Raw genomic sequence first — 13,236 nt, 5'->3', positions numbered from 1 at the left:
TTTCACATCAACATGGTTTGGTTTAAACTTAAGTTTCTTAAAACCTCACTTATTCCAAACTTAACTTCAACCAAGAAGTGGCTTAAAACATGAGCTATGAGCACTAAAAATAGAACTAATAAAGTTTGTGCATCAGTTAATAATCATTTTATAATAGAAAATACCTTCTCTGAGATAGTGTTTACTCTTACTTTACTCACAGTTCTAAGGAACTGAGTATAACTTGATTTCATAGCACAGAGGAGCAGCTGATAAATGGTGGGAAAAGGACCCACCTAACCACTGGAAGTGGAAGGACAGCTAGTAGCCTGACAACAGACTGAAAGATGTTCATTAAGGACACAAGGAGGTATTCAAGCTTAATATCATAGCCCCAGGCACTCATGGGTGTTCATAATAATCCAGAGTTGTCCAGAAATGATGGAAGAAAATATATTCATCTACCTGTATTAAAAAATAGAGAATAATTCAGTACATCCAAGAAACTTGTGCCTAAAACAAATATACATGGTAGTTTTCAAAGTGTAACTCAATATGTGCTAAACAAAACATTGAACTGGCTTTTTGGAAATGAACAAACAAACCTGATATGCAGTATCTGCCTATCTCTATAGTCTGCCTATACTTCTACCATGGCCAGTTTCAAGCTACCATTATGGTGTCACTGAAGGCAGAATTGACTAGAGGTGCACAGTAGCAAATCATCATATAGAATTGCCACCATATAGACACAACAGATGTATATAATCTCAAATGCATAGATCATAGTAAAAGGTAATAATCTGGAAGGAATAAGTTTGGAGTATTATTATTTTTGTTTTTGAATATAATTTGCTTAATTATAAGTTTATATAATTTAATTTTAAATAATAGCTTTATTATTTTTTTAAGTTTATTTATTTTGAGAGAGACAGCACCAGTGGGGAAGGGGCAATGAGAGAGGGAGAGAGAGAATCCAAGTAGGCTTCACAGTGTCAGCACAAAATCCGATGCGGGGCTCAATCCCGTAAAGTATGAGATCATGACCTGAGCTGAAATCAAGAGTCAGAGGCTTACCTGACTGAGCCACCCAGGCATCCCAATAATAGCTTTAATACTTGGCTTACAAAATTCCTGAAAGTACACCACTTGGTACAAGCTGACTCTAGCATACCACCAGCTGACTTGTCAACTGTCTAGAAAACTAATGCAACTGTTCTTATACTTTCAAGAGTTGTGAATAGTTAGGGACTGCTTTTTTACCTTTCTTGCTTATACTTATAACATTATGTGGTTATGGTTTAATCGTTGAACATAAAATTGAAGATAGGGACTACGTGTGTCTTATTCACAACTATACACTCAGTGTTCAACATGTAGTAGGTACTTAGTAAATAAATGTTTTTGGATAAGTGAATGAATCAAAAAACATAAAGTGTACTAGTGTCTTGAATTCCTAAGCCTAGTAATGTGTGAGACAAAGGTATCCAGTTTGATTAACAGTAACAATTGCTATAATTATTAAAATTCTCACTCACTATGTATAAATCTGCTACTAATCAGAATGTGCAATTTAGGACAGCAGCCAAGCCTGGAAGATTAAATGGGAGAAGCAGAGAAGAGAGAGGGGATAAAGAAACAAGCAGCTCAATTCGAAATATTTTTCTTACATGAAAGTGAACAACAGTATGATTTTGGGAAAAGTCAAGAAAGATACCTAGTTAAACAGTTGATATATAGGGATTATAGGATGTGAAGAAATTTCACAATCACTTAGTGCACATAGTTATCTGAATAATTAATTTTCATGGGGTTGAGTCAAATAGAGAAGATCTCTTCAGTTTAGGGTTTGTTTGAAGAAAGGTAGGGCTCTTAACCACCCCACGTGAGGGGTTTATTCTGCTAGTTTTATTGGCAAGGCAGAATGTTTGAATCTGGAGGGTTAGTATAATGTGTTACTTGCATTAGAGGTTGCTTTTTAAAATATTTACCGAAAGTTTAGTAGCTGTTATTTAATTTTTTTTTGTCACTCTACTTTTTTTGGGTCACTCTAATTTACCATTTAATATGTGGCAGAATATAAGACTGCTTTTCTTTTATGAATTAGTCTTGCCTCCCCTCTCGTTAATACATTTATTAAAGTACATAATATTTCTGAAAGTGAAACACAGGGGGCAGTAGTGGGAATGAGGTAGTGCTGGGACTGATCATCACCAAAATTTATTTCATTAAACTATAAAACCTACTAGTATTTCAGATAACAAAAACTATCTTTTTTTGAGCTCTGTTACTCTATCTTTTTTGGTCGTGGTTTAATTTACCCTGTGTGTTGAGTATGATTGTTCCCATTTTCCAAGAGGAAGAAACTGAAAGACACAGAGTATTTAAGTAACCTACTCTAGATCAGATTACTTCTTTACTAAAGGAACAGCTAGGATTTGAGTCCAATTTCTTGATAACTGTTGCCCTTTTTTAGTATTAAAACATAATTTTTAAAACAAATGTGTAAGCAGTATAGTGGTTTATATGAAAAGAAGTTCCAGGAAAAAGAAAATGATATATAAGTATTCTTTGTTAAATTTTCATTTGATGTTTCAAATCATTGTACAGAAAATACCCCCACTGTGGTTTAGAGAGTTATATTTCTGTGGGAGGTATATATATCTCAGTTCTCATAACTCTCAGATATTTTGCAAAGGGATCTTTTAAAAAACTCACAATCACTATTATCAAAGAATGAAGGCTAGTTTTAATGACTACATGAATGAGGCATGCTATGATAATATTTCTAACATACAAAAACACATATTTCTATCATACCTGTGAACACCAGACCTAGTTATTATTAATAGTTTATTTTCTTTTGTTAAATTGTTTTCCTATGTTAAAATGCCTTCACTTATTGAAATAGGTATCAGACTCTTTACATTAGCCAATATTAATTTCCCACCAGCGTGCCCACTTAATGCAACCATTTCCTTCCCCCATTTTCTGGATCTGAATATGAGACTTAATCTAATTCAAAGAATTGGTTCCATGAAAGTAACTGAGAGGAAGTCAGAATATATAGGAATGAAAAACATTTTATTCTGTGCAACTTTGATTGTTTGGGGTGGGTCTTTTAGTTTGTTAATGTTCTCTCCCCCTTTCCTATCTTTGAATCCTATTACACTACAAAAACCAAAGGAGTTGTTTGTTCATTTATTTTTCCATTTACTCAATAAGCATGATCATTGCTTACGTTTATATAGTATTTTACAGTTTATAGAATGCTTCACAGATATCTTCATTCAGCCAAATAATGACATTGGGAGACTTAATAGGAAAAATACTCATGTCGTAATATTATTGTTATTATAGTTTCTCTCTGGTCACTATCTACTATATAACATGCAGTTAGCTAGACACTCTGAGTTGTCATTATCTCAGTTTGCAAATAAGGAAACTGATGCATAGGAGGTTGAGCTTATTAAGATTATATGGACAACAGGGGCGCCTGGGTGGCTTAGTCGGTTGAGCGTCCGACTTTCGCTTAGGTCATGATCTCACGGTTCGTGGGTTCGGGCCCCGCGTCGGGCTCTGTGCTGACTGCCAGCTCAGGGCCTGGAGCCTGTTTCAGTCTGTGACTCCCTCTCTCTCTGACCCTCCCCTGCTCATGCTGTCTCTCTCTCTCCTAGAAATAAATTAAAAAAAAAAAACATTTAAAGAAAAAAAAAGATTATATGGACAACAGGTGGTGAAACTAGATTGCTAATCCTGATCTGTCTAGCCAAAAATCCATCCTTTTTTCATCATGCCATGCTGCTACTATTTACCAGATAAGAAACAAAATGATTTGCCCAAATCACACAGCTAATAAATGACAGAACTTGTACTTAGGATACCTCAATTCACATATTGTGATACCTAGAATAAACATTTAGTGAATGCTTACTGTTGAATACTTACTACTTACACAGAGTTTGATTTCTAGTCAGGGATACAGACATGTAAGTAAATGATTTCAGAACAATGTGCTAAGTGCTGTAATAGAAATATATACAGTCACTGTGAAACTGAAGACACTATTTAAAATGAAAACCTATCTATTTATTAAAAAGTATTTGGTATTTTAAATGCTAATAAGTGTCCTTTTTATTTGTCTTTTAGTACGAAGAACTGGAATACACCACTTATATTTGATCTAAAAGAAGGAACTGTTAGTTTAATTCTGCAGGCAGAAAGGTAATTTGTTTATCTTGTTTAACTATTGAATTGGGGGTTGAAATATTTCAGATTGCAGTAAAACACTCTTTAAAGCATGTCATTTACAGAATGGTATATTAGTCATTTGGAATAAGTCTGTTTCTATTCTTTTTAAAGGAGAAAAAGCAAAGAGAATAAGCTGTTAGGTCAGTGGTTCTGAAACTTTTTGGTCTCAGAATTTCTCTACATTCTTAAAAAGTTCTTGAGGGTTATATGTAGGTTATATTATATATCAGCATTTACTATACTAAAAATTTTAATTGAGAAGTTGAAAAGGTGTTAATTTATTAAAAACCATGGAACTAAATATATTACAAGATCAAAGTAGTGACATAAGAAAATGAGAGGGAAACAGGTAAGTTTAGGAGATAGTTTTGACCATGGGGCCCCTTATTTTCTCTTCTGTTCTTTTTTGTTTCTTTGTTTTTTAGTTTATTTATTTTGAGTGAGAACAGGGAAAGGGAAGAGAGAGAGAAGAGAGAATCCCAAGTGAGCTCCGCACTGCCAGTGCAGAGCCCAGCATGGGATTCAAACTCACAAACAGTGAGATCATGACCTGAGCCAAAATCAGTCAGACGCTTAGCTGACTGACCTACCCAGGAGCCCCTCTGTTCTTGTTTTTGGTTTTAAATATTGGTTGAAACACACTGATTTTATGAGCCACTACTAGGCTGTAACCTGTAGTTTGAAAAATAACATTCTGGGGCTCCTGGGTGGCTCAGTCGGTTAAGCGTCCGACTTCAGCTCAGGTCATGATCTCACAGTTCATGAGTTCGAGCCCTGCGTCGGGCTCTGTGCTGACAGCTCAGAGCCTGGAGCCGGTTTTAGATTCTGTGTCTCCCTCTTTCTCTGATCCTCCCCTGCTCACGCTGTCTCTCTCTCTCTCAGAAATAAATAAAACATTAAAAAAAAAGAAAATAACATTCTTTACCCACACTTTCAGTGTATGTAGGACTACAAAACACCAGGCCCACAAACTAGAGTAAAGTTGGAATAGCTATGACTCAAGAACCCACACTTTTTCATGAAAACTACCATCAGTCAACTACAGTGATATCCTACTGAATCGTCAGTCTTAGAAAGCTATAATCCAATGAAACCTGGAATAAAGTTTGAAAATAGAATCAACAATTACCTAATATAGCTACCCATGAAATCTTTGCACTAAAACCATGTACTTTATTCCTTATTCCTTTACTCACCACCTAGGCAGTCTCTTAAAAGTGTTATCAGGTTTTCTAGCCCACAGCCTTTTATAAATAGCAAACCAGAAGGGGAGTGCTCGTGGGCTGTTAGAGGCTGGCACAAGGACAAGAAGAAAAGTGACTGCCTGGCAAGCAGCTTAGAGAACACTAGAAGCACAGAACTATATAGCTGAATAGTTTCATTATTCTACTGCACCAACAGATTCTCCTGAGTACCAAAGCTGTCAGTTAAACAGTTACTGAAGAGTATGACCTTGAGTGATCAAGAAAATTGTGTCACTTTTGTACCATCTGTTTAATGAAATTGAAATATATTATTTATTTAGTTATATCAAAAACTTTTAATATTAAAAAGACATCTTTGCCACTTAAAAAGGTAAGATGTCAGCTATCTAAAAAAACATATTTCTGAAATTCTTTTTACTTGAAATGTTTCAAATTTATTCATTTATACATTACTTTTAAGTGTATTAAATATGCTTTTAGTAAAGACATTTGTAAATGGCATAACTGATTAGACTGTTAAAGAATAATTTACATACTGCATATGGGCTTGTCTTATTTCCATCGTGCAAAATGTTTGCTCCTTTAAACGTGTTACTCACAAAGAGGTTAAAAGCTTATAGTGTCTTATTTAGGAGAGGAAAAGGTTTTAGTATTGAAACAAAGAATTTATACTAATAAGATGTATCATTTTGTCAACATTAACAAATATTGTTTCCATACACTAATGGGTAAGGACCAAACCCTTTCAATCAAATAAACTGCATACCAATACTCAAGTATTAATTTAATTAAAAGGCATATATTTGTTCCATGGCAAGAAAGAACAATGAGCAATTCCTGAATCAAGAAATAGTTCTGAACAAGGATATTAAAACTTTGAACTTAATATCTTAAGAAGTAATACTGTGTTCAGCATTGAGGAAACAGGCACTCCAGTATAGCAGTGGTATGATTGTAAATTGTTATAGCCTTTCAAAGGGCGGTTTAACAATAAAAGTTAAAATTTTCTAAGTAGGAGTGCCTGAGTGACTCAGTCAGTTGAGCATCTGATTTGATTTTGGCTCAGGTCATGATCTCATGGTTCATGGGTTCAAGCCTCGTGTAGGGCTCTCTGCTGACACGCAGAGCTTGGGATTCTCTCTCTCCCTCTCTTTCTGCCCCTTCCCTGCTCATGTGTACTCTCTCTCTCTCCAAATAAATAAAACTGTCTAAGTATTTGCCCTTTCATCCAATTATTACATTTCTAGAAGTTATACTAAGGAAATAAGGTAGACATACAGAGATGTGTATACACTAGGCATTCTTTAAAACCGTGAATAATTTAGGGGTGCCTGGGTGGCTCAGTTGGTTGGGTGACTGACTTCGGCTCAAGTCATGATCTCACGGTTTGTGAGCTCAAGCCCTGGGTAGGACTCTGTGCAGACAGCGCAGAGCCTGGAGCCTGCTTCCAGTTCTGTGTCTTTCTCTCTCTCTACCCTTTCCCTGCTCACACTAAGTCTCTCTCAAAAATAATTCTCTCTCAAAAATAATTGAACATTAAAAAAAAAAGTGAATAATTTTAAATACAATAAATGTCTATCCGGAATGAGTTATTAGGGGTGCCTTGGTGGCTCAGTTGGTTAAACACCCGACTCTTGATTTCCGCTCAGGTCATGTTCTCACAGTTAGTGAGATCAAGCTCTACATCAGGCTGACAGCATGGAGCTTGCTTAAGATTCTCTCACCCTCTCTGTCCCTCCCTTGCTCTCTCTCAAAATAAATGAATAAACATTAATTTAAAAAGGAATGACTTAATGAAATGAAATAATAATAATATATCCATACTTTTCCATAAGTTATCTCTTTAGAGATAGGATTACAAGAGATCTTTTGCTTTCTCTTTGTTGTTTGAATTGTTCTTTGCAATGTTCATAAATTTTCAAAGGAAAAAAATTACATTTAGATTTTTCCAAAGAACACACTATTCTCTAATATAAAAATGAAAATATAGTAAGCTTCTATTTGAGAATGTATTTTATTCTTTTTTTAGACATTTTCTTCTTGTAGATGGTGGTGGTATCTATTTATATTCGTATGAAGGCCGGTTCATTTCTTCTCCAAAATTTCCTGGAATGAGAACAGATATTCTGAATGCACAGACTGTATCTCTGAGTAATGATACCATAGCAATAAAAGACAAAGCTGATGAAAAAAGTAAGTGCATTTTTATAATTTTCCTTGTCACATTTCAATGAAATTTGTTAACACTGTAAAATTTCCTTTCTTTTATTTTCTCATCTATTAATATGTTAACTTTATATGAAAGAATTATGAACTTCCTATTTTGTCCTAAGCATGAATTAATTAAAGAACTGAAGTTGACATATTATACCCACTTGACAGAACAGATAAGTATTGTCACAATATCAAAGCTTATTGATAAGGAATAAATCTTTATATATTTAGTAGATGCTGGTAGAGAGTTTGAGTTCTTGATTGTGAGTCCTAAAAATATCTTGTTACTTTTTAAGTTCGTGATCTTTTAAAATGTTTCTTTTTCTTCATTTGGTAACAGTAAATACAGTAAATATTGTGCTTCATTGTACTATGTATTTTGCTTATATGTGCTTATATTTTTATAAATATTTATATATTTATTTTAAATTAATGAAATAGGAGAAAATTATGAATAATTTAAATTTTCATATAAAATATAGACTGCATTAGTATTTATAAATAAATATAAATATGTCAGATGTCTTGGAATTCCGTAGTACAGTGACACAATTTTATTAGGGCATTCCTGTATCTCAATGACATTTATCTAACAGATACTGAGTACTTGCTATGTGCCAGGTATTTTCCTAGAAGTTGAGGATACGACAGTAAATAAGACACACAAACATACAAATATATAATAAGTAGTCAGCTAATGATATGTGCTGTGAAGAAAATGCAGGATGAAGGAATAGAGTGTGCTGGAGGTGGGGTAGGGGAATGACTATCGGACAAGCATGTGCAGGGTTCTGAAGTAGAGATGATTGGCATGTAAAAGGAACTGCCAAAAGTCCATGGAACTGGGTCACCATGAGCTAGGCAGAGAGTGGGAGGAGAGGACAGAAAGATAGGTAAGCAGAAACCAGATTATATGAAGACTTGGCCATGGTAAGGATGTTGGATGAGAGAAAGAGAAGAGGCATGCATTTTTATCCTGGATGAGTGAGATGGAAGATGGGGAAGGAGGAAGTTTAGAGGAGGTCCACAAACTGAATTCTCTTTTGGTCATGGTAAATTTAAATGCTTCTTAGACATTCCAGCAGGAATGGAGAGTACACAGTAGAATAGACACGTCTCAGACTCAGGAGAGAGTTGGGGACTAGAGATATAAATTTGGGAGTCACCGGTGTACAGATGCTGCCATGGTACTGGAGGAAATCACCCAAGAAGTAAGTATAGGCAGAGAAAGGACCAGAGACTGAGCACATCAATATTTAGAGATGAGAGGAAGCAGAGCCAGTGAGGTAAGAGTGAGAGTGAGTTATCCCTAAAGCCTCGTGGAAAAAACATTAAATAATTGTTTTTCTCTATCAGTACATAGCGCTAAATGCTGTTTATCACTGTGATGTTTTATAAAAATATCTGGCCTGATGGTTAATTTTGTTAGTTTACACTGTGGAAGCTTAATTCAGCAGCTAAAAAACTACCGCTTTTCAGTTTTCAGTACTTTCAGATGCCATGACGTCATGCTGGTAGAAATATAATTCTCCTGAGCAGAGTTTGTGTCCTTATGCCTTCGACCTTCTCTGAGGGACGACATTTGGTGATTGTTTTGTTTTGGAAGGACTTCCCTTCTGACTAAAAAAGAGAATCAAATAAGATAGTATCTAGATAGCAGACACATTTAAGATGACTGAGTAATTGTTAATAACTTGGAAGTCAGATTTTTTTTCTTCAATAAACCTAAATGTGAAAATTATAGTGATCATTATGAGTTGTCTGTGCTGTCCTTGTTCAGCACATGTTTTAGATAGAAGCTGTAATAAAGTACATATGTTTGTAACTGAATATACCTTATTCTGAATTTTTCTTTTATTTGTTTGTTTGTTTAGAGAGGAGGATGAGCAGGGGAAGGGTAGAGAGAGAGGGAGAGAGAGAATCCCAAGCAGGCTCCACGCTGTCAGTGCAGAGTTCAATGTGGAGTTCAGACTCACTAACTGTGAGATCATGACCTGAGCTGAAATCAAGACTCAGAGGCTTAACCACCTGAGCCACCGAGGCATCCCTATTCTGAATTTTTCTGTATTTAATTCACACCTAAAAAATATTTCATTATTATTTAATTCTTTGATAATTCATAGCACTTTAGAGCAAGAAAAATTTATCAACATTTTCAGAAATATGCATTTATCTGCCAATAAATGATCTCTTTTACTTACATAAATTTTGATTGTTGAAAAAGATAATCATGCAATTCTTTATGCTGTAAACAGAAAATCAAAAAGACCAAAATAAAATTTTTATTCTAAACTGATGTAAAATGAGCAGGAAAATATTTTCCTTATGTTTCTTTTAAAAGAAACTAGTATCCATTGATGGTTAAATAGAAGTATGTGCTAACAATAGAAAACACAGCTGAAGTACTGAGAATCTTTAACCTATGAAAGTTTCCTTCAAGGTGGGAGCCATTCACAAATGAAAACAGTGCTTCTTTCCTATTTGGGAGCTCCCTCATAAGCAGGATTCTTGGACCAAGTACGGTAGTCTACCACTTTGGGTGATTAAGTAGTAGAGATGCTACTGCTTTTGACTTTTTTCTCCTCAAACACTTGCACAGATAGGCTATGATATTAGCCTGGATGACTCTTTGAAACAAATGCCTAGATAAGGGGAGAATAGAAGTTAGAGAGCAGTTACTTATGTTTAGAAGCATCCATCTCTTAGTAATATGTGCAATCATCAAAAGGATGGAATGCTTTTATTTTTTAAAAAGTTAGTAGTTTGTATAGCTATGGAAAAAATGGGTTTAGCCAAGCCCAAAGCATTTTTTAATGGAAGCCAAAATTTAAAAATTTTTGTTGCTATGCTTAACTAAGAATTCTATTATGGTATTTTTCTTTTTAATCTTTCTGAGCAAAATTGGCAATTTTAAAACATAACTTATTGTTACAACATTATTTCCTCTGTGAATATAGCCAGTGACCTCAAACTTAACATTCCTAAGATTTACTAACAGCTAATAATCACTATACTAGAAGTGTGACCTCTGGAATTTAAATATCATGTCACACATATTTCAGCGATCTGTATAATTTGTTCAATTCTTTGGCTGACTACTCGTGCCACTACTATCTTTTCATGTCATTTCTGTCTTTTCATTTTTGTAAACTTTGTGCATATTTGATCATATGAAATTGCTTCATTGGAGAGGAATCTTGGATTGGAGTAATTTGGGAATTACTTAAAGAGAATCACCAAAACACTCCAACAATCTCCCCCTCACTTCATGAAAATCTTTTTAAAAGAGAAAAGAACACTTTTCTTTGTACCGCTGTCATGTTTGAGACTAGGAGAAGCCTTTGGTGAAACAAAGAAGGGGGCAGAGGTAGTATTTGCTCTTGGCTGCCTCAATACAATCTCTCCTGTAGTTTTTACAACTTGACCTACTTCAGGACATCAAAGAAAGCTAGGGTTGGAAATAGAGAACTTTGAATTATCATTATTTATATAATAATTGATGTCATGAAAGTATATGAAATCAGGGAAAATATGTCCTGTGAAAAGGTAACTTTAAAACAAAAGCATAGAAATAAGGGTTACCAGATAAGGAAGAGTTAGCAAAAGAGAATGAGGAGTGGTCCAAAATAGGAGAGGGTCAGTAGAAAACGGTGTTATATGTAGCCTGCATAAGAATTTCAAGAAAGAAGATGGTCAGGAGCACCCAATGCTGCTGGGAGGTAAAAACTAAAAGTAGACTCTTGAAGACTGAAAATAGACTCTTTGATTGGGTAACACAGGGGTCATTGGTGATCCATGCAAGAGCCTTTGCATCATGTAATAAGGTTGAACAGCAAATTGTAATAAGTCGAACAGTGGCTAGGAGTTGTGAAAGCTGAAATTCCTGTTGTTTCAGGAAGTCTAGCATTAAGAGAGACAAGGAATTACTAGAGATTATTCAAGAGTGGGGAAGAACTTTTTTTTTTTTAATGAGGGCAACTTTAAAGTGTTTGTAGTACTCAGAATGAACCAGATGAAAAGGAGCAGGTAAAGGTCCAGGAGAAAATGGGGATAGTTGATAGAGTAATATCTTGGAGAAAGCTGGGCAGGTAGAATGACAATGTATAGGTAAGGAATGTGGTAGAGATAGAGTAGTATGGGTACCAGATACCCATTCACCTGAAATCAGAGCATGTTAAGTAAGGACCAAGATTAAGTTACTTTGGAGATAAATTGGATAGTAGTTTTTTGGTGGAGTCTTTAGGGTTTTCTATATATAGAATCATGTCATTTGCAAATAGTGAAAATTTTACTTCTTCCTTACCAATCTGGATGCCCTTTATTATTTTTTTTCTTATCTGATTGCTGCAGCTAGGACTTCCAGTACTATGTTGAATAAAAGTGGTGACAGTGGACATCCTTGCCTTCTTCCTGATTTTAGAAGAAAAGATTCCAAATTCATTCTATAAGGCTAGGATTACCCTGATACCAAAAACAGATAAAGACACTACAAAAACTAAAACTATAGATATTGATGAAAGAAATTGAAGGTGACATAAATAAATGGAAAGATAGTTCCTCTTCTGTTTTTTGGTTATAGAAGAGTAAGTATTAACTGTTCTTAAATTGATAGAATTCACCTATGAAGCCATCTGATCCCAGACTTTTGTTTGTTGGGAGCTTTGACTTTTGATTCATGTTCATGGCTATTAATCAGTCTGTTGAAGTTTCCTATGTTTCCTGCTTCCATTTGGAAAGGTTAGTTGTAGGAGAGCTCTCAGCTTTTCACCAATGAGTATAATGTTACCTATAGTTTTTTTCATACATGGCCTTTATTATATTGATGTATGTTCCCTCTAAACCTGTTTTTTGAGAGTTTTTATTATGAATGGATGTTGTACTTTGTCAAATGTGTTTTCTGCATCTATTGAAATGATCATATGGTTTTTATGTTTCTCTTGTTGATGTGACATAACACATTGGTTGATTTGCAGAAATTGAGCCACCCTTGCATACCTGGAATAAATCCCACTTGATTGTGGTGAATAATTATTTTTAATGTTTTGTTTATTTTGGTTTGCTAATATTTTGTTGAGGCATTTTGTTGCATCTGTGTTCATCAGAGATATTGGCCTGTAGTTCTCTTCTTAAATGTTTGGTAGAATTCACCTGTGAAGCCATTTGGTCCTAGACTTTTGTTTTTGGGGAGCTTTTTGACTTTTGATTCAAGTTCATGGCTATTAGTCTGTTCAAGTTTTCTATTTTTTTCCTGCTTCTGTTTGGAAAGGTTGTTTCTAGGAATTTATTCATTTCTTCTAGATTGTCCAATTTTTGTACATTTTTAAGTAATATTCTCTTATAATCCTTTGTATTTTGGTAATGTCAATTGTTATTTCTCTTTTCCTTTCTAATTTGATTCATTTGAGTCCTCTCTCTCTCTCTCTCTGTGTCTCTTTTAATGAGTCTGGTTAAAGATTTATCAATTTTATTGATCTTATCAAAGAACCAGCTCCTGGTTTCATAGATCTATTTTTTTAGTCTCTATTTTATATATATATATAAACATATATATAATATTATATATATTATATAGAAAGAAACTGCTTAA

At 34.5% G+C, this 13,236-nt stretch overlaps 1 protein-coding gene and 1 long non-coding RNA gene across 7 annotated transcripts in view; one reads left to right on the top strand and one right to left on the bottom strand.

Annotated features, from left to right (window-relative positions):
• The window catches only part of IFT80 (intraflagellar transport 80), a 117,961-nt gene that overhangs the window by 70,609 nt on the left and 34,116 nt on the right, over positions 1-13,236 (top strand). For all 4 annotated transcript variants that reach the window (XR_013332542.1, XM_077753761.1, XM_077753760.1 and 1 more), the window contains 2 exons: positions 4,129-4,203; positions 7,465-7,628. Coding sequence is in view for 3 of the 4 variants with exons in the window: in XM_077753761.1 (XP_077609887.1) it covers positions 4,129-4,203; positions 7,465-7,628 (239 nt within the window). In the remaining variant the exon portion in view is untranslated. The remainder of the gene's footprint in view (positions 1-4,128; positions 4,204-7,464; positions 7,629-13,236) is intronic.
• The window catches only part of LOC144223062 (uncharacterized), a 58,822-nt gene continuing 53,058 nt past the window's right edge, over positions 7,473-13,236 (bottom strand). Inside the window, exons 3-4 of one of the 3 annotated variants that reach the window (XR_013332543.1) lie at positions 9,851-9,894; positions 7,473-7,541 (exon numbers count right to left, since the gene is read on the bottom strand). This is a non-coding gene — a long non-coding RNA (uncharacterized LOC144223062). Of the gene's footprint in view, positions 7,542-9,850; positions 9,895-11,958; positions 12,060-13,236 lie in introns of those variants that run through there. The other 2 variants (XR_013332545.1, XR_013332544.1) reach the window with 2 other exon arrangements.

Source organism: Crocuta crocuta, unplaced genomic scaffold, assembly GCF_008692635.1.
Source record: "Crocuta crocuta isolate KB4526 unplaced genomic scaffold, BGI_CrCroc_1.0 scaffold761, whole genome shotgun sequence".
Classification (NCBI taxonomy): domain Eukaryota; kingdom Metazoa; phylum Chordata; class Mammalia; order Carnivora; family Hyaenidae; genus Crocuta; species Crocuta crocuta.
Note: the sequence above shows the minus strand (reverse complement) of the source record. Positions and strands in the feature narration are given on the sequence as shown.